This window comes from Argopecten irradians, chromosome 1, assembly GCF_041381155.1.
Source record: "Argopecten irradians isolate NY chromosome 1, Ai_NY, whole genome shotgun sequence".
NCBI classification, from domain to species: Eukaryota; Metazoa; Mollusca; class Bivalvia; order Pectinida; family Pectinidae; genus Argopecten; species Argopecten irradians.
Window position 1 is genome coordinate 30,251,459 of NC_091134.1, and position 22,020 is coordinate 30,273,478.

Sequence of the window (22,020 nt, forward strand, 5' to 3'; positions counted from 1 at the left end):
ATCACTAGTAATCTACAAATATAACAGTCCCTTAGTGATCACTAGTAATCTACAAATATAACAGTCCCTTAGTGATCACTAGTAATCTACAAATATAACAGTCCCTTAGTGATCACTAGTAATTTACAAATATAACAGTCCCTTGTGATCACTAGTAATCTACAAATATAACAGTCCCTTAGTGATCACTAGTAATCTACAAATATAACAGTCCCTTAGTGATCACTAGTAATTTACAAATATAACAGTCCCTTAGTGATCACTAGTAATCTACAAATATAACAGTCCCTTAGTGATCACTAGTAATTTACAAATATAACAGTCCCTTAGTGATCACTAGTAATCTACAAATATAACAGTCCCTTAGTGATCACTAGTAATCTACAAATATAACAGTCCCTTAGTGATCACTAGTAATCTACAAATATAACAGTCCCTTAGTGATCACTAGTAATCTACAAATATAACAGTCCCTTAGTGATCACTAGTAATCTACAAATATAACAGTCCCTTAGTGATCACTAGTAATCTACAAATATAACAGTCCCTTAGTGATCACTAGTAATCTACAAATATAACAGTCCCTTAGTGATCACTAGTAATTTACAAATATAACAGTCCCTTAGTGATCACTAGTAATCTACAAATATAACAGTCCCTTAGTGATCACTAGTAATTACAAATATAACAGTCCCTTAGTGATCACTAGTAATCTACAAATATAACAGTCCCTTAGTGATCACTAGTAATCTACAAATATAACAGTCCCTTAGTGATCACTAGTAATCTACAAATATAACAGTCCCTTAGTGATCACTAGTAATCTACAAATATAACAGTCCCTTAGTGATCACTAGTAATCTACAAATATAACAGTCCCTTAGTGATCACTAGTAATTTACAAATATAACAGTCCCTTAGTGATCACTAGTAATCTACAAATATAACAGTCCCTTAGTGATCACTAGTAATCTACAAATATAACAGTCCCTTAGTGATCACTAGTAATCTACAAATATAACAGTCCCTTAGTGATCACTAGTAATCTACAAATATAACAGTCCCTTAGTGATCACTAGTAATCTACAAATATAACAGTCCCTTAGTGATCACTAGTAATCTACAAATATAACAGTCCCTTAGTGATCACTAGTAATCTACAAATATAACAGTCCCTTAGTGATCACTAGTAATCTACAAATATAACAGTCCCTTAGTGATCACTAGTAATCTACAAATATAACAGTCCCTTAGTGATCACTAGTAATCTACAAATATAACAGTCCCTTAGTGATCACTAGTAATCTACAAATATAACAGTCCCTTAGTGATCACTAGTAATCTACAAATATAACAGTCCCTTAGTGATCACTAGTAATCTACAAATATAACAGTCCCTTAGTGATCACTAGTAATCTACAAATATAACAGTCCCTTAGTGATCACTAGTAATCTACAAATATAACAGTCCCTTAGTGATCACTAGTAATCTACAAATATAACAGTCCCTTAGTGATCACTAGTAATCTACAAATATAACAGTCCCTTAGTGATCACTAGTAATCTACAAATATAACAGTCCCTTAGTGATCACTAGTAATCTACAAATATAACAGTCCCTTAGTGATCACTAGTAATCTACAAATATAACAGTCCCTTAGTGATCACTAGTAATTTACAAATATAACAGTCCCTTAGTGATCACTAGTAATCTACAAATATAACAGTCCCTTAGTGATCACTAGTAATCTACAAATATAACAGTCCCTTAGTGATCACTAGTAATCTACAAATATAACAGTCCCTTAGTGATCACTAGTAATTTACAAATATAACAGTCCCTTAGTGATCACTATAATACTATATTACAAATATAACAGTCCCTTAGTGATCACTAGTAATTTACAAATATAACAGTCCCTTAGTGATCACTAGTAATCTACAAATATAACAGTCCCTTAGTGATCACTAGTAATTTACAAATATAACAGTCCCTTAGTGATCACTAGTAATTTACAAATATAACAGTCCCTTAGTGATCACTAGTAATCTACAAATATAACAGTCCCTTAGTGATCACTAGTAATTTACAAATATAACAGTCCCTTAGTGATCACTAATAATTTACAAATATAACAGTCCCTTAGTGATCACTAGTAATCTACAAATATAACAGTCCCTTAGTGATCACTAGTAATCTACAAATATAACAGTCCCTTAGTGATCACTAGTAATTTACAAATATAACAGTCCCTTAGTGATCACTAGTAATCTACAAATATAACAGTCCCTTAGTGATCACTAGTAATCTACAAATATAACAGTCCCTTAGTGATCACTAGTAATCTACAAATATAACAGTCCCTTAGTGATCACTAGTAATCTACAAATATAACAGTCCCTTAGTGATCACTAGTAATCTACAAATATAACAGTCCCTTAGTGATCACTAGTAATCCACAAGCAAAGTTGAAAGATCTGTCTTCATTTTTAATATTTTGGGTATTTTTGATATATTGTAGTAAAACCCATCGATAAACATGTTTTGTTTCTATGGAGATAACTATAGATGTATAACCACTTGTTGGATGCCGATACATAACAAAAGACTGTGTGCGCGCCTGAATATGCATATATTAACGATATAATATTAAGAGATTTACATTTTCAGTGATAGTGTATACTGTCGTCGTTTAGATACAACAGTCTGACACATCTGTTACATTGCCGACCGAGGCATAGCATCTAACAGTCGGATTAGCCGATCTTTTCATCGACCGTCTAAGCGTGGCTAAACATCGACAGATCGCCATCATTTATATTCATTTCTATATAAGTACCAGACTAAGCATATAAACAAAGTTAATGCTAAACATTTCATGCATATATTACTGCAGTGTGCGCCAAACGGTTTAGCTGTCAACCAAATATGACAGAATCTACAAACATGGGACTGATATAGGCTGATACATGCTCGACAGTTGAAGGATATTTGTTGTTGTTATTTTTGTTTTGTTCAAAACGATGAGTTTCTTGCTAATAATATAAATAACAAATTAAACGTTCATAGATGTTTTCTTGGGTGATATTTAATGTAATCCTGAATGTAACAGGTTATTCTATGTGGATACATGTTATCATTGTTTAGACAACCACGGATATTTTGGCCCGCTTATAAGAATATATTACAAACTTCTCAATCAATTTATTAAGCATTTTAAGTTTTGCATCATGCCAGAATGAATTACAGACCATACATCAATATGTAAAATGAGCAAGCACCGGTTGATCTGTTTATCTATATAAATACAATCATTGTTCGACTGTAAACAACTCACATTTGATTTAATAAAGACTATTGTAATTTGTTGATTTGCTCTTCTCTATAACCGTCATTGTTTCTACATAATTGTATGATGAGAACATAATGCATTTCACGGAGAGTATGGGATTCTGTATTAGAACCAATGCCGTTTTTGAGTAATCTCACTTAAACATAATGCCATCGAAACTAAACAGAAAGCTCACGGACACATTATAGTGGTTCTGCGAGGAATTTTCAACAGAGTAGCCCTCCCTGGCACATGTAGTGTTATCTTTCTGAAGTATACTACATGTACCAATAGAATGCTATCTCTCTGAAGTATACTACATGTACCAACATAATGCTATCTCTCTGAAACATACTACATGTACCAATATAATGCTCTATATTTCCATTCTACTTTCAGTTTCCCGTTTAATCTATGTTAAACCAGATGGGCAATATCTGGCTATGAACTCCAATCTGGTCAAGCGTATGAATATTTGACGTTTCCGCTGCGTCACTGAGAATGTATACACTGTATACTTACGCCTATAGATAACGGTCAAATGTTTTTAAAAGTGGTTTTAAAGTTGTGCGGTCTATGAAATCTAATGGTATTATCGTATTGACAAAATAGCATGTATTAAAAAATATTATCGCATAATTTGTATCATTTGTTAGCTTGTTTCAAACCGTTTTGTGTTGAACTATATTCAGAATCTGATGCTATGGCTGTTCCGTTTATTGAACTTGGTGACGTCAACACTAGCGCAAGCGGGAAATTCAAAAGATATACATGTATAGTTTTGAATTTGAATGATCGTAATGGAAATATAAGTAATAAACTGTTACCAGATTGGATACAGTTGGCGCCCATCCGTGAAGATAAATATTAGCGCCTACGGCGCCATTTATTTTCGGACGGATGGGCTTCATATCAACTGTATGTCCAATCTGGTAACAGTTTATTGCTTAAATATATCTCTGAAGGATACTACATGTACCAACATAATGCTATCTCTCTGAAACATACTACATGTACCAATATAATGCTCTATATCTCTCTGAAGGATACTGATAACATAATGCTACCTCTCTGAAGCATACTACATGTACCAACGGAATGCTATCTCTCTGAAGGATAGTGCCAATAGAACACCTCTCATGGACACACTAAAACGTTACTTCAATGAAGCATACTACCAACAGAGTACCTCTCATGGACACACTAAAACGTTACTTCAATGAAGCATACTGCCAACAGAGTAATTCTCATGGACACACTAAAAGGTTTCTCCAATGAAGCATACTACCAACAGAGTAATTCTCATGGACACACTAAAAGGTTACTTTAATGAAGCATACTACCAACAGAATAATTCTCATGGACACACTAAAAGGTTACTTCAATGAAGCATACTGCCAACAGAATAATTCTCATGGACACACTAAAAGGTTTCTCCAATGAAGCATACTACCAACAGAGTACCTCTCATGGACACACTAAAAGGTTACTTCAATGAAGCATACTGCCAACAGAGTAATTCTCATGGACACACTAAAAGGTTTCTCCAATGAAGCATACTACCAACAGAGTACCTCTCATGGACACACTAAAAGGTTACTTCAATGAAGCATACTACCAACAGAGTACCTCTCATGGACACACTAAAAGGTTACTTTAATGAAGCATTTTGCCAACAGAGTAATTCTCATGGACACACTAAAAGGTTACTTCAATGAAGCATACTACCAACAGAGTACCTCTCATGGACACACTAAAAGGTTTCTCCAATGAAGCATACTGCCAACAGAGTAATTCTCATGGACACACTAAAAGGTTACTTCAATGAAGCATACTACCAACAGAGTAATTCTCATGGACACACTAAAAGGTTACTTCAATGAAGCATACTGCCAACAGAATAATTATCATGGACGCACTAAAAGGTTTCTCCAATGAAGCATACTTCCAACAGAATAATTCTCATGGACACACTAAAAGGTTACTTCAATGAAGCATACTACCAACAGAGTAATTCTCATGGACACACTAAAAGGTTACTTCAATGAAGCATACTACCAACAGAGTAATTCTCATGGACACACTAAAAGGTTACTTCAATGAAGCATACTACCAACAGAGTAATTCTCATGGACACACTAAAAGGTTACTCCAATGAAGCATACTACCAACAGAGTAATTCTCATGGACACACTAAAAGGTTACTTCAATGAAGCATACTACCAACAGAGTACCTCTCATGGACACACTAAAAGGTTTCTCCAATGAAACATACTACCAACAGAGTAAATCTCATGGACACACTAAAAGTTTACGTCAATGAAGCATATTGTCAACAGAATACCTCTCATGGAAACTCTAAAAGGTTACTTCAATGAAGCATACTACCAACAGAGTACCTCTCATGGACACACTAAAAGGTTACTTCAATGAAGCATACTACCAACAGAGTAATTCTCATGGACACACTAAAAGGTTTCTCCAATGAAGCATACTACCAACAGAGTAATTCTCATGGACACACTAAAAGGTTTCTCCAATGAAGCATACTACCAACAGAGTAATTCTCATGGACACACTAAAAGGTTTCTCCAATGAAGCATATTGCCAACAGAGTACCTCTCATGTAAACCTAAAAGTTACTCAACGAAGCATATTGCAACAGATACCTCTATGAAACTCTAAAAGGTTACTTCAATGAAGCATATTGCCAACAGAGTACCTCTCATGGAAACTCTAAAAGGTTACTTCAATGAAGCATATTGCCAACAGAGTACCTCTCATGGAAACTCTAAAAGGTTACTTCAATGAAGCATTTTGCCAACAGAGTACCTCTCATGGAAACTCTAAAAGGTTTCTTCAAACCCAACAAAGCAATTATCCCATAAGCATGCATGTTTCGTGGAATGTAATATAACATCAAAAAACATATAATAAAGACAGCAATTCAATTCTATACGCCCTATCTACCGGGCATTTGTACTAAAGCAGACTAAAGGCCACAGCCAAACTCAAGAATGATAAACAACATTGAAGTTAGGTTTGAGGCTATATGCATATAAATGCACAATTGTTAACTTTATCTGCAATAAAGTTATAAGGGTCAAACAATTTTTATTATATCTAAATCTATGGAATAAAATAGGTATGTGGATAAAAAAGTATAACCCTGGAAAAACGAAATCAATGAAGGGAAGTGGAGATTTCTATATTGATAAGTAGATTGGTCGAATATAATAATTAAGTGAGTAATCCTGGTGCTAAATGATTGTGGTTAGAAATTCACGGGAACATGTAATTAACGAATTCGGTTAATTAAAAATAACATTCCCATAACATATTTTGTAGAAGTTGCATACCGTTCAGTGTTTCAATGTCAATATAACCCATTTCGTTCCGTAATGATATAAAAAATCTTTGTCGAAAAAAATTGTCTGTAACAATTATAAATTAAACTCGCTAAAGGCAACCAGTTGATAAAAGTTGAGAGAAATTCCTTTGTGACCGGTGCATGGTAAATTTGTTGTTACACTGATACAAGTATAAGTCATATTGAAGCTGGGCAAAATTAGTTTATGATAATATGAATGTTTTGGGAGATGAATGACATATACATATATATGAGCCTAGCCTCTTTACCTAAAAATGAATGCCTTCCTTAACTTTAATTTCTCCAAAGTACTTCATAAGTTAAGGACAAAATCGTAAGTTAAGGAACTTTCCTGAACGTCTGTCATACTATGGGGATTTTAAGGAACGTTCATGAAGCTGTGCCCAGATGACGTTAAAGTAAACAATCAGAGAAGTTTGTTTTTAATTTTGAATTTCATTAAGTTGTCGAGGTCGCGGTTTATCCGACCACTGTGTTTACCTGTCGTTTATGTCATCTCGTTATTTATTGTTAATATAATATGTATATTAAACATTTCCGTAAGTAAATGATATATATTCAAGTGATACGTACAGTTTAACCATCTTTGCACCATGGCTACTAAATTTTTGCGTCTCTCAATTAAAAGTTTAAAAGCTTATTAAATTAATAATTATTGCACTGCAAATTAAACTATCGTTATATAAAAAAAAGATATGAAATTCTGATGTATATATTGATGTTATATGTAACGGTTTGATTATTACTATCTACCATTGTAGATGTTTATATACTTTATACGAACATTTTTACCCTGAAACAATCATGCATAGAAAATAGGTTTTAGGAATTTCATTTTCAATGTGTTTTTTAACTATAGTAATTATACTCTTCCGAAAAGCAATGGAAATAAAAAGTAGTTTCACAGATATGTGATCAAATCAAGGTTTTAATTGGTTTCTGATACTAAGACTTGATACCCCCGTCGGTATGGGTACACCATTGATTTATGACCTACTGTAATATCATTGAAGATTTACTAAGGACTAAAAGTGCCAATGAAGTAAGTAAGAATCGCTGACAAGGCCAAGTATGAAAATTAGTGCTGATGAAAGACATTAAAACACACCTATGAAAAATAGTATCAATTGTTTTTTTAGATATGAAAACATTCAACGAAGAATACATGTATGGATATGTATAAAGATGATTTTTGAAAGATATAGAACATATCTATGAATTTTGAAAAAAATACCCAAAATTGAGTATTCGTATTAAATATGGAAATATTCACCGAAAAATAAGTTAATCATATGTACACGTATAAAATAATTGTTGATGAAAGACATGAAACACATGAATGAAATTTCCAAAATTCAACGAAGAATATGCACATGTATAAACTGTAAAATCGTGTCAGTATTTAAATGAGCTTGGCGATAAAGTTAGGGTTAATCTCGGAGACAAAATCCACCAGTAATATACATATACGCCTAGAGTATTTGTTTAACACCTCGGTGACACGTAACAGCTGATAGTTTTATCGTTACGTAATAGGTTTAGCGGTATAACATTTATTGTAACTTACTCTTACAAAATGGATAACAATAGCTTATAAACAGGCATACTGGCAGGACTAATCCAACAATTTTTAACATAAATAAAAGAAAAATCGGCACACGGATTTTGAATTGTGGAAAGTGAAGTGAAATTCAATTAGTTATTTCATGCCCACCTCGTCTTTATTGGTTATACAACATATGCAAACGCAACAAAGTAATTATCGTTAACTAAAAGTTGAATGGTCATTTTTGAACAAATACAATATCATTGATAAAAAAAGCTAGCGTTATACACGGAATCTGAGTTCCATTTGCTCTTGTTCCTGTAGAAGAAATGAAGCTCATAAACTGTGATTCTTGGGCCAAGACGTCCTCACTGCAGCAGTGGTCACTATCACTGTCGTCATATGCACCTATGGGTAACAGTGACGCCATCTGGTGGTAGTTAGGAAGAAAGAAAGACCAATGCGAATAGAGAAATTAAAAAAAAATACGATGGAGTGGCTCCATTATTCTATAGGCCGATTTCTAAGCTGCCATGTCTCATTTTATACATAGGTTATCGCACACGGAGCCTTCATGACATTAAATGACATAGTCCAGTTGTGGTAATGACGATGGTGATTGTAAGGTCGAGGGTGCGTTCAGGATTACACCCTCACATCAATCTGGAGCACCACTGATGCCAATGAGCCATAGCTTTTTTCACATCGACCTACAAGTGTCAGCCATTTTATTTCGACTTCCATTGAGAGACACGCTTACAGCCTACCAAAGAAATGAGAAAGGCTTGACTTTGGTTGATCATCTGACTTTACAGGATGGACCAGTCTCATTATCAATCGTTTCTAAAGGCCCTGCTGTCGACAAATGTAAAGCCTCCTTTGCTTCTCTTTGGTTTCCCCTTTTTAAAGTGAATAGTCGGGCATTAAAAACCAGTCTAAATGCGTTCATTGGCCTTCCAAAAGTTCTCATATATAAATACGACGGTCAAGTTCTGCTTAGTTTCCCAGTTCTGACCATTAAAGTAAAGAAAAGTTGAAAGCATTGAAAGCGAGGCTGCGTGGAAATGTAACCACGGACATAGTGAGCCGGGAGGACGTTTTAGAATTTCCATACTTTAATTTCTTCGTACGCAGACAGATTTTGACGAGAGATTTCATTTTTCCATTTCATAAGAAATTATACTGGATACATTCACACCATTTTTACCGACTTTAGCCATCCTTGCCCGACTGTTCACTTTAAATTCAATGTATCTTCAAGAACAGATCTACACTTTCATGTATTACCGTGAATCTCCACACGCGAGCACGAAGACTACCGGATGTGGTTCATCGGTTATTCCCCGTAAGATTATAAGTAGTGATTAAAATAATCAAAGCATATATTTCAGATGGGATATTGAAATGTGTCAGTCCTTACTTAGATATGTCATAAAGCGATCTCCTGTCCTGATATGCCCATCAATGGATTACATGGCAATATTTCAGTGTTGTTTTTCCAAAAATCTTATTTGGTGAAAGAATTTCAAAGACCGGCGTGAATCCTGTATAACGTTAAATTAATGTACGAGGTTCTTTTATTGTTTAATGTAAACCTAAAGGCCCACTACTTTTTCGAATCAGCTTTTAATTTTTATAATGGGAATGTAAAACGAGATCGATAATTTTGTTGAGTCACACAAGTTATTAACAAACCGTTAATACTACATTATCATCACCTTCTGAACAATTTTATTAAATAAATAAAATGTTAATTTTCATAACGCGGGTCGTCTTAAGTTTTCCGCCGTCGTCCTAAATACCACACGGTAGATAAATATCATTGCGCAAGGCGGCAAAACAGCGAAATAACTGTTTTTATATATTTCGCAGGAAATATTGCATGTGTTTGGTGGTGTAACATCATCTTATTCCATCGGTTTATATATTTTCTGGTGTTATTAATGGGTGTTTTTTTTAAACCATTATATTTTGCTCCGGAAAGGTAGTGTGCCTTTAATAATTTCATATTAGCTGATACACTTACATCGACTCAGCAGTGCTATTGTGACAACCTCGGTACGTATTTTTATATGTACATGTATTAGCTAACTTCATAACACAACACCAGTGTATGGTCCTTACGTTATACAAAATAATTACCATTTAACGTTGGTAAAGTTTGGGCTTTGGCAACTGAAGATATTTAAATATCTATACATTATATACACTTAAAACAAAATACGGAGTTTGTGGCTTTAAGTCTTATAAGCTATAAGACAAAAAGTTTAATTAACTTTAATAAATCAATCAAGACGAAGAATGTTTTGGGAATGCGTAGTGATCATAAACGTGTAGGTCTGTGTTAGGTCGCACTACCTGTGTTGTTGGTGGTTCCTAAATTTTGATAATAATTTTGAAAAAGATATTTCGAGAAAGAATATTGTTAACTTTGGGATCTATTTAGAAGGGAAATTTTATTTTGCGATAACCCTTTTATTTGGTTTCCCCTACACATAATACCAGTATTTTGTGGATAAATGAACTACGTTAAATCAAATATTCGCGTACATGCGAATATAACGTTGATGCGAAATCGCGAAACTAACCATTCAAAAAACTCATCTGCTTTTGCAGCATATATTTTCATAACAAGCCACAAGGTATATTATTGGCTTGGTGTATCTGAAGAATTTACAATAGACCCGTTTTCTAGGTAAAAAAATATGCGTTGTGATTATTCGTCAGATTTTTCGATGTTCCTACTCCTCTAATTCTTTATTGCTGAGAGGATTCCAGCCTGCCTTATAATTAACGTGTATTCCCTCATGTTAATGTCTACGCCTACCGTAAGTCGAGTTTTGAATGTGTATGAACTTTATGTTTTAAATTATTCGATGCCATAATGTTAAACAGAAGACGTCTGTCGCTTTGTTTGAGTGTGTTGTGAACTGCGTGTACTGAAACAAAATGACAGCTTTTTGAAAATAGTTGATGGATTGGGCGTTGATCTGATGCTAAGTATACAGTCCGCGTCATATCTATAAAGGATTACATCTCAGCGCTGGATATATAGCTACAGACTGAGGAGATCTGTTGAGCACCTGCTGGGCCTCACTAGTCTTCACTGTGCGGGGAAATGTTCCTGTGGTGGCTTATATTAGTTACCTGTAAGGATTTCTGAGGAACTAATTTATTAATGACATTTATTTGTTATTCATTAATGGTACACCAATACAGTGCCAGATTACCTGCAATTAATTCATACAGGGAGTTATTAATTAGGATGGATGTATTTCACACCGTAATTAATTTGCATTGTAAAAACAAAGATTTGGTGTGTATTAAGGTCCAAAGTGGGAGATATAATATACGAGCCAGTTAGGACGTGACAAGCGTGGTGACCCATCATATGTCATTTCACGAACAAGATGGTGGATCGCTTGTCCAAAATTGAAATTATTTTGTGCATTTTGATATTATTTATATGTCAATCTAGTTCAAATCTGCGGAGACGTACCTATAAATCTAGTAGACCTGTATGGGACTCTGGGAATTCTAACCCAGGAGGGGTTCCCGTGGCTAGCCATGGAGGATATATACCTGCACCTACACCAAAGCCACAAGTTCGGACTCGGACTGAGACCAGGATTGTTTCCGACGGAAATGGCATCCGCCAAACTAGGATCATATCTAGCGGGGGAAGCTTCCCTCAGACTGTGGTAAGTTAACATTGGTCCTGCTAGTAGACAACTGATGACAGTTTGTGTGTCAACAATTTACCATTGTTTCAAATTCTGCAAATTCTAGATCAGCATTAAATGCGAATGTAATTAAATGTCATATTGCATATTCGATTGACAATAATGACTTTAATATTCTGAACAAATTGACTAAAACTATAGTAAAATACATCAAATAGAGAAATAATATTATATAATTAAAGTTAGTAAGATACACTTGAAAATAATATCTTTTCAATGAAACAGTAATTCGTTTCCTATACGCAGTCATAAGTATAATATTGTGACCCAATATACACATATGGCATTGTCTATGTATAATGAACGAAAGCCTGTGTCTACGGCTTGATGCCGAGAAGAGGTGTTAATGAACAGAGGTGAGAACAAAACAAAATCTGGATTGAAAAAAACACGAGCCATCAACATTTGAATGAGGTGGTGCAACTCTATCAATTATTTATACATGAAAACACGTTCTGAACTGATTTGAATAAATCAAGACGTATCAAACAGATGACAAGGCGGTCCTTTGAAATCTCTTGATGTTTGTCTTTTTTAAATGTGTATTGGAAAATATTTAAATTTATCTTGACAATTTAACCATATCTGCATTCCACCTGTCTGTCATCTGTAAGATTGTATTCACAAATAGAAATAGAAGAAATAGGACCACTTTCCTGAGACCCATATAGTCAGTTTTAATACAATTTGACCTGCGTTTAAAGACTACTGGCTATGAAGACCAATTTCCATTTGTCTCTTTAATATTGTTTATAGAGAGGTTTTAAGTATTAAACATAATACCAGTACTGAGTTTATATAAGAACATTAGAAAAATTTCCAACTTGATGAAATTTTAACATAAAGTTCAGTTTAAAGTAATTACTAATTAAGCTATTTGGAACAATGAACTATAGAGACTGAGATGAATATCAACCCTAACAATTTGGCTTGGTTTGGTTGGTTGTGTTAAACACCCTACTACCACCTAAGGCCATTTAAGGTGTGTGTCGGTGTGTTTTGGGAGGGTGTGGCATATCAGTTTTGTCACGTCTCCTCCTTTTAATAGTTGAATCTTGGCCATTTCATAGTGCTATCAAACTGAAGCATGCCATCAAAGATATCGAACAACACACACACCCTATTAAATCCGTCAAACTAGTCTCTTCCCACTCCCTTTATTCTGAGTGCTAGAGACTAGCACTTATATATACTATGATGTGCCTGTTGCTACGTTTTATTTTAACGACATTTGCATTTCAAGTGGCTTCGTTTATACCACGACGTGCAACAAAGGAAGGAAGTTATATATTTTTCATTCCTCATATTTTATTCTTCCTACATTTTACAAAGGAATGAAAGAGCTGCATTATTGCTAATCATACATATAACAAAGGTAATGCAGTGTTTTATTACAGCATTTCTATATAACAAATCTGGTTTCAGGGAGGGTCTAGTCGGAGGGTGATCATATCTTCATCCGGTACAGGAGCGTCTAGGGACGCGATGATGGAGCAGATGAGGAAAATGATAAAGGAACAGCATGACCGTATAAGGAGTGAAGGAGGAAACGGAAAGTTTACTATAACTAGTCACACCTCACACATAATACAGGGGGCGCCCCAAGTCGTCCAGGGTCCGGCGCCAGCTCCTCAGCCAAAACCTTACAAAAGTACAAAACCACTGACGCCATCTAAGTTTACCCCACAGGAACAGGCCACATTACTACGGTATCATAATGATGTACGACAACACTTGGACCCTCCCCCAAAGGTCATGGAACAGATGGTGAGTATAACAGCGATCGTAAGCTTGTTTGAATAGTCATATCGTTACTTCATGTTCGCTATGGTTACATAAGTTACTTTATTACAAACGCCAACGCCATTTCATTCAGAGTTCACCGTGTTAAGTCACGAGTAGATTGTATTTCTTGTCCTTAAACCCATTTGCCTGATAGTTTTTTTTTATTAATGAGAAACAGCGATGAAAGAAATCACAAGTCAGCAAATCTTCATTGTAATTTTTATCATTTACAGAAAAATAATGACAAAAACAGTAAACAAGCCTGATTCAGTTTTCAGTTGAATTTCTTACCTTCAAAGGCTTATCATTATCTGAACTTATCAATTGTCATCTTTATCTTTGCGATAACATATTGATTGTTTGACGATATTCAAAGTAAACCAATGGTGTAATTTTCGCAATGACACGACAGAGGTATCGACAACAGTTCAACGTTATGTATTACGAGCATTGTTTGAAAGTAGATTTGCATACTTTATATTTTTATCACATAGAAGCTAGATAGCTCTATCCAACCTATCTTTCTTTTGTGAAATATTCTTTTCCGACGATACAGACTTCCCTCTTGCTTGATTTTATTTCTCGAGTCGTCGGTAAAAATATAGTATGGTACATATCTGTGCATCCTTCTTTTCACTCATATTTCTTCCTTCTTATTCTTCAAATGACAAAATGTCATTCTCTTTCATGTCTCAGCTTCTCCATAGACGGATTATCATGCCAGTTTCCTTGTGGTGGAAAGGTCTTCAGCAATCATTAGATATAATGAATCTTAATTAATGGAATCCTAACTTGATGGATATGTAACATTACTATTATTACAGAAATGGAGTGACGTTTTGGCGGGGAAGGCCCAGGAGTACGCGGAGAAATGTGAATGGCGACACAGTGATAAATCCACGAGGAAGGATCAGCTTGGTTACAGTTTTGTCGGGGAAAACCTTTACGTGTCTACAGGTGTGTTTGTAATACTGTATACAATAAAACATGGTTATAACGAACCACCAATATAACCACTTCGTTATAAACATAGTTCGTTTTATACAACCTAGACGAGGCCGTGGTGGCTGAGAAGTTAAGATGTCCCGACAGTGCCAAAAAACTATCCACCTCTGGGTTGCGAATTCGTTCGAATCTCATGTGAGGCAGTTGCCTGGTACTGAAAGTTGGTCGGTGGTTGTCTCTAGGTTCTTCGGCTTTCCTTCCACAACAAACCATCCTAAACCGTCCTTAAATGAGACTGACGTTAAATTAATAAGACTGAAACTTGACGGGGAATTAAAATGTGTAAACAATTCGTATGAATATAACGTAGTTATTCGTTATAAGCATATTCGTTATGAAAATGTTTTACTGTATTTGGTTGGTGATTTTTGCAGGAACGAGTTTTTCTTGAATTAACGACACAATGTTATTCTATCGAGATTAGCAATGACATAAAAACTGCTTTAGTGTGATAAAAAATATCTTTTCGTATTTCGGTCAAATGCAGCTTCTTATATTGTGTGTTACTGGGGTCATATGTTATGTATGACACCGGATATAAAACCTTATTGATAAATATGTAATAAAACTATGTAGAAAATCCATCCTCTATAGAAGCAATCATGTGGGGTTGGGGTTAACCGTTGCAAAATATTTCATAAAATTACAATTTTAATTTCCAATATGATAACATTACAGATTGAACACACTGCTAAGTATATACAGTAAAACCTGCCTTAGTGACCACCTCTGTGCAAGGACCATCTGCTTAATTAATATCCCAAATGGCCGATTACAACAAAATTCAACCTATGTATTAAGACCACCTTACCAAAAAGACCATTTTCCGTCTGTCCCTTGGGTGGTCTTTATAAATAATTAGTTTTGACTATAGTTCGAATGATGATACGTTTCTCCATGCCTCATATTTACACTTCAGGTCGCTTTATCCGACATGTCACCAGGCTGATGTGATTATCCTCATTGTATTCATTGCCTGACGGCGTCCATTGCAGTCAGAGAATGGAGCTTAATACTTACATCTGCTGCTATTTATACCATCACAAAGTTCAGATGCGTTGAATCGACACAAATTCAATTTGTGCATAGTTGAATGTATTTGTACTTTAGCATAACAGATATTTCAAAAAGAATCAAGTATTCACAGATGAACGACTAACGTTTCACACTTGATATTTTTGTTTAAAAGGTACTCACGTAACATATCATAGCATTTTACTTCTCCTTAAAGATTTAATTTAAAATGACTCTATGTGTATAAGGCTCTGATGCTTACAAGTTTTAATATTGTATTAGGATGCTAACTGATACAAAAACTAATCAAATAATACCAAAACCGGATACAATACCTTCAGTAACAATAGTATGTAATATTATAAAGGTACATCAATGAATCAATTAAGATATACGTATAATAGAACCATAACTCTAAATATTGTAGAATACAGTGTGACAAAGAGTGTGAAGAGTTGGGCGGACGAAAAAGCGTTCTACGATTTCTGGGCCAACACATGTGTCCCTGGTGAACAGTGTGGACACTATACACAGGTGAGCACGTAGTCCAGGAGGTATTACTATAACGGAATGAGAATAGCAATGTCTTTTTTAATCTTTACACATGGAATTTAAGCTCTTTTCTATCACCGTAGATTAACGACGTAACAAAGAAAAATGTTCCGTAGAAAATAAGACCAGACCTATTGCAAAGGGGGCATCTTCGACAACCTGCGCGACACAAATCTAGAACCAAATCGAATACGGACTAATTCTTAGGAAAATTGTTCTAGTAATAACGGAACCAAAAGATAAAAAAATCATCCACAACGTTTGAGATTTGTTAATGTCTTTTCTTTTAAAGAATGCATTGACATATTTAAATAATTCATCGGAATAAATTATTTAACAAAACATAATACTTTTTTTCTTTTTTAATGCGGTCACTTGAAATACACAATTTCTAGTCAGGCATTGACATCAGGTCATTTTAATGATCGAAAGCACTATTAATTTTATTTCAGATGATTTGGGCGACAACGAACATGGTGGGCTGTGGTATTCACTTCTGTAAAACGGTCGCGTTCTGGAGACGAGGAGATGCTTACTATGTCGTCTGCAACTACGGACCTGGGTAAGGAACAAAGCTTTTGTTTGTTTAAGTTTTAAGTCATAAAACATTATTAGCTTTACCGTCAATACTTAGCTTATCAAAACTTCTAAATCAATTTTAAAGGCCCACTTCTTTTCCGAAATAAAAAGTACAAGTTTCTTAAAAACAATATTAACAAAAGAAAATTTATATCGATGACCTGAAATAAAGTTACAACGCCAAACAAATGTATTTTTTCTGCGTAATCTTTGTTTAGACTAAGGGGCTGCATTTAGGACAACGCGCTTTTAACATTTAATTTATTTTTAATTAAATTGTTTAGGGATTGATAATAAGTATAGTATTAACGTTAAATTAACTAACTTTTGCGACTCTACAAAATCATCTACCTCGTTTTACGGAAAGGTAGTGGGCCTTTTAATAGATGATATTTTCCACAACGCTGATTGTGTTATATTTCATGCCGTCGTCTTAATCGACGAACAGTAGCTGACTATCACTACGCCACGGGGCAAAACAGCAAAAAGAACCTTCATGCTTGACATTTACACAGGACATCTGGCATGTTTTGGCGTAGTCTTAGGTCATGATATAGATGTTTTATTGATTTTTTTTTTCAAATTTTGTTTCCAAAAAGTAGTGGGCCTTTAACTCCAATCCATTCTTTTAAGTTTAGGCTGTTTTTCTATCATTTTGTATTTCAAAACTGCAATCCGATTTCCTAACTTCTTCAGAGGTAATCTCAATGGGGCTCGACCGTATGAAGCTAAAACGTCCAGAAGCAGTAACACAGTACAGAGTGTTAACGGATGGGGGAGTCAGACTATCAGGAAAACTGACCAGAAAACCTGGAACCAACAAACAGGAACTTCTAGGGATGTACAAAACAATGGTAATTTGGGAGGCAACTTGAACAGTGATCATTTTGGTACCCCGACTAACACAAATGGAAATTGGAACAATGTAAACTATGGTACCATTACTACCAATGGCGATAATAACATTGGAAATAAATGGAATAATAATGGAAACTATGGTAATCCTACTAACACTCATAATAATTGGAGCAACGGAAATGATAGAAACTATGGTAATCCTACTAACACTCATAATAATTGGAGCAACGGAAATGATAGAAACTATGGCGCCACTATTAACACTCATAACAGCAGGAACAATGGTAATATTGGAAACACACATCATAGTGGAACCATTGGAGATATTGTTAACAAAAATAACAACTTGCATATTGGACATGCTACACACACTGGTAATAAACGGAAAAGTGTTCACTCTAGTAGACATCATATGAGCCACGGAACACACAGTCAACATAATGAAGGGACTGTTATATCACATTCCAGGGGTAGTAGTAAGATGAGTAGGAAAAGGGGAGGTAAAAAGAAGGGTCGATCACGCCGCCGTCGTCGATAGATGACCGTTACTATAACTTGTTTCCGCGTGCGATCAACATTCTCAATATTTCTGGCCATTTATAATTTGTGAAAATAGAACGAAACGTTTCCATTACAAGTCAAATAATTTTTTACACTGTAAACCGCGGAATAAAATTGTCATGAAGAATTAAGATTGTAGGAAAATGCGAAGATATGTCGACTTAATACATTTTCTATTTCTTTCGTGATATTGTGTTCAATATACGTACGGAGAAACAAATATGAGTTACCATGGTGATCAATAAATTTAAAAAGAAGAAGACCCATTTTCATTATATTTGTGTAATCTGTTACTTAGGTGCATTTTGACCATTGATGTAAGCCTAAGTAGCATATTTGAGGTACTTTGCAATTTATTTCATAAGTAAGAAAGCTTCTGCATTTACTAATATGAAATAATGGCATAATCACGTTGGTGTAACATCTGCTATTAACACCGCCCATGTTCTTGTGATGTTTGTGTTGTTAAAGGGAATGAATGCATAATTACATGATGTCAGATCTGGAAGGAAACACAGGTGGACTGCGCGCAAAGGTAATGTACAGGAATAATTATTTCATAGTTGTTCGATATGAGGCAATCCATGAGGATGGTGAAAACAGAATAGAATCAAAGTCCTACAAATATAGTCTTCATGTCATTAATATGATCAAATTCGATCAAAACAGTATACAAACTAATCGTAGTATTCCAAAAGCTACCGTAGTAAAGATAATACTCTCAATGTGATATTTCAATCAAAACATGAAGCGAGAAGTGTTTTAATGAGCCAGTGCTCATGATGAGGAATGCCTCAATAAAGCAAAATTATAATAGAATAGTAACTGATTCTGATTTGTAAATAATCCGAAAATTGTGCGAAAACCAGATGTTTTCGTAAATCCATAATAGTGACACCGACGCTGTGTATTGATTCGGAAATGAATCCCGTGGAAAATCACTGGAATCCGACGTTTAAAGGTATTTTGTTTTATTAAGTATTCTGGAAATTTAATTATAAGCATTGATTTCATTTTTAAAAATTTTTTATTGGGTTATAGATTAAGTTTTGTTTGCAAACATTTTAGAGAATTCATTACGCGAATTCACGCAGTTTGCATACAAATGTTTTCAGACCCCGATGAAATAAAATATAAAAAATAGTAACATCGATTCTTAAGCAATTTTACGATTTTCAAAAATATGGGTTTTAAATAATAGAAACTGTAAATTTTATTTGATTATGATAAATGGTTATATCGTTAATTGCTGCTTTGTCAATTTGTGGATACTCAACAGACTTATGAACATCCATTGTATTGCTTGGTTACTAACGTATAAAGGTCAGCCCAGCAAAGTACCACAGGCACGGTAGGTATGAAGCACTAGCTGATAATGTGTTGTAGGGTAATATGCGGAGTCATATGGGTGATAAACCAGTATATTAGATACGGTTATAACGTTTGAGGACCTATGAAAATAATTCGTCACAAGCTTATTCAGTAATAAAGATATTACAAACGACTAATTGGAACATTTAAGGGAAATAAAAATTACTACGTTATAACCGTAATTCGGTGTAAGCTTGTTTGTTTGACGTAAGAAATGACATGTATATTAATAACCACTTAGTCGGATATTCGCGTGAGTTTTCGCGAATTCAGATAAAAATCATGAAATTAAAATTTAGCGGATTTGAATTTTCAGCATTTCTAAATATTTAGCAGATTATAGCAATGTCCCGCGCAATCGCACATATATTACCCCCCCCCCCCCCAAAAAAAAAAAAAAAAAAAAAAAAAAAAAAAAAAAAAAGGCTATAGTTTAAGTCATTGGAATAAAGTTTTAAATAGTATTCCGATGAACTTTGTAACAAGCATCCTCGATATTGCATGGGAACCGATTACGGTATCTGAAGAAGAACAAATTCTTGCAGGAGACGACCTTAAATTGTAAAACTGGGTTGCTGCTTTACTAAAACGGTTTATTTCCACTTACACTTCGCTTTTCCATATGCTGTCTGTCATTTTGTGTAACCTGCATCTCCCAATTTCAGTTACTTTGCTTTTGTTATACAAAACTGCAGTATTTTTTGTGTATAAAACACTCGTTAATTACATGCTAACTAGTTTAAAACAAACCAATGTGATCGCTATTGAAGTCATACTGAGACAAACAATCTTGATATATCAACGACAGCCATTATTGAGATTGAGACTGATATTATAGTTCATTGTTGTCACACAATTAATTGTAAGACCAGATGAAATAGCTTTGAAATATACCCTCGCAATGAAGAAAAATTGCCCTAATATACCGTCGTGGTGCATTAATAAAAACGGTGCAATTTTATTTTAAAATATTTTTACTTCGTCAACATATTTACTTATTAATTAGAAATAGACAAAGTAGCACCATTACCTCGGAGGAAAAGACCCGACAAGAGCTCCAAGTCGTCGAAGTTTTCTCCAAAGGAACAGGCCATACTTCTACAGTATCATAATGACGTAAGACAAGATCTGAACCCTGTCCCTAAGGTCATGGAAAAGATGGTGAGTAACACAGAGATCGTAAGCTTGTTTTAATTTGTTAAGCTGTGTAACACATCTTCCATGTTTCTATGGCAACAGGTTTTACCCCTACCAATAAACGATTGACAGGACGTCATCGAAAACAAATCCAAAACCGACGCACACTTTATTGTATTATTATATGTATTATAAGTGCGCATAAATTGTCAAATCTCCCTACAAACACAAATGTCAGCCATGCAGAGAGATGACGCAGAGACATTATACGTATCAATTATCATAAGTGTTTATTCAGAGCTATTGGTAAAGACGAGTTTATGATTATACAGCGATGGAGTGACGAACTGGCTAGCAAGGCCCAGGAGTACGCGGAGAAGTGTGAATGGCGGCACAGTCCAAAGTCTGGTCGGAGGGATAAACTCGGGTACCGCTTTATAGGGGAGAACCTCTACATTTCTACATGTTAGTTAAGTACATATTATTTAAAAAAATCTTTATAACTTTGTACTATATCATAAAATTGATTTTGAAATTGGAAATCTGAAATACTGTAAACTAACTTTCTTTCGTGGCTGCTTATTATCGTTTATGTTTATCGTTTAACCCATGTAACGACTCGCATTAGTTATTTTCAACTTCTCTTCATTCCTATTGGCTTTTAACCATTATGGTGTGGATAAGATCCACATCTAAAATATCTTTATATCATGTGTTTTGTCTTCTTCTTATAGCGAATTTCCTTTTTAATTGAAATTATAAATTCCCTAAGTTAAATCGCGTGTCTTTTCAAAAAATTAAACTAAAGTAACTCGAGTTTGATAAACATGACAAGCAAATGTCGACTTGTTGAAAAATCTCTATATACAGTTTGTGAATATCAAATTGAATGTTTCAGCATATGGAGTGACAAAGAGTGTGAAGAGTTGGGCGGACGAGAAGGCGTTCTACGATTACTGGACCAACACATGTGTTCCAGGTCAACAGTGTGGACATTATACACAGGTGACAGACTAAATAAAAATCATAAAGCATCATTTCACACTATGTAACTAACACCTTCAGAGACCTCCCTCTTCTTCCTAAATAAGAATTCAACACGTATTTTGGAAACAATACAGATTGAATTGCACGTTGAATATGAAT

At 34.6% G+C, this 22,020-nt stretch overlaps 1 protein-coding gene across 1 annotated transcript in view; it reads left to right on the plus strand.

The window, feature by feature from the left end:
* LOC138323669 (uncharacterized) overlaps positions 1–22,020 on the plus strand; it is a 39,709-nt gene that overhangs the window by 12,526 nt on the left and 5,163 nt on the right. Inside the window, exons 5-13 of the mRNA XM_069268448.1 lie at positions 11,748–11,970; positions 13,438–13,779; positions 14,622–14,754; positions 16,244–16,350; positions 16,821–16,930; positions 17,644–17,801; positions 20,744–20,898; positions 21,207–21,339; positions 21,773–21,879. Coding sequence (XP_069124549.1) covers positions 11,748–11,970; positions 13,438–13,779; positions 14,622–14,754; positions 16,244–16,350; positions 16,821–16,930; positions 17,644–17,801; positions 20,744–20,898; positions 21,207–21,339; positions 21,773–21,879 — 1,468 coding nt within the window. The remainder of the gene's footprint in view (positions 1–11,747; positions 11,971–13,437; positions 13,780–14,621; positions 14,755–16,243; positions 16,351–16,820; positions 16,931–17,643; positions 17,802–20,743; positions 20,899–21,206; positions 21,340–21,772; positions 21,880–22,020) is intronic.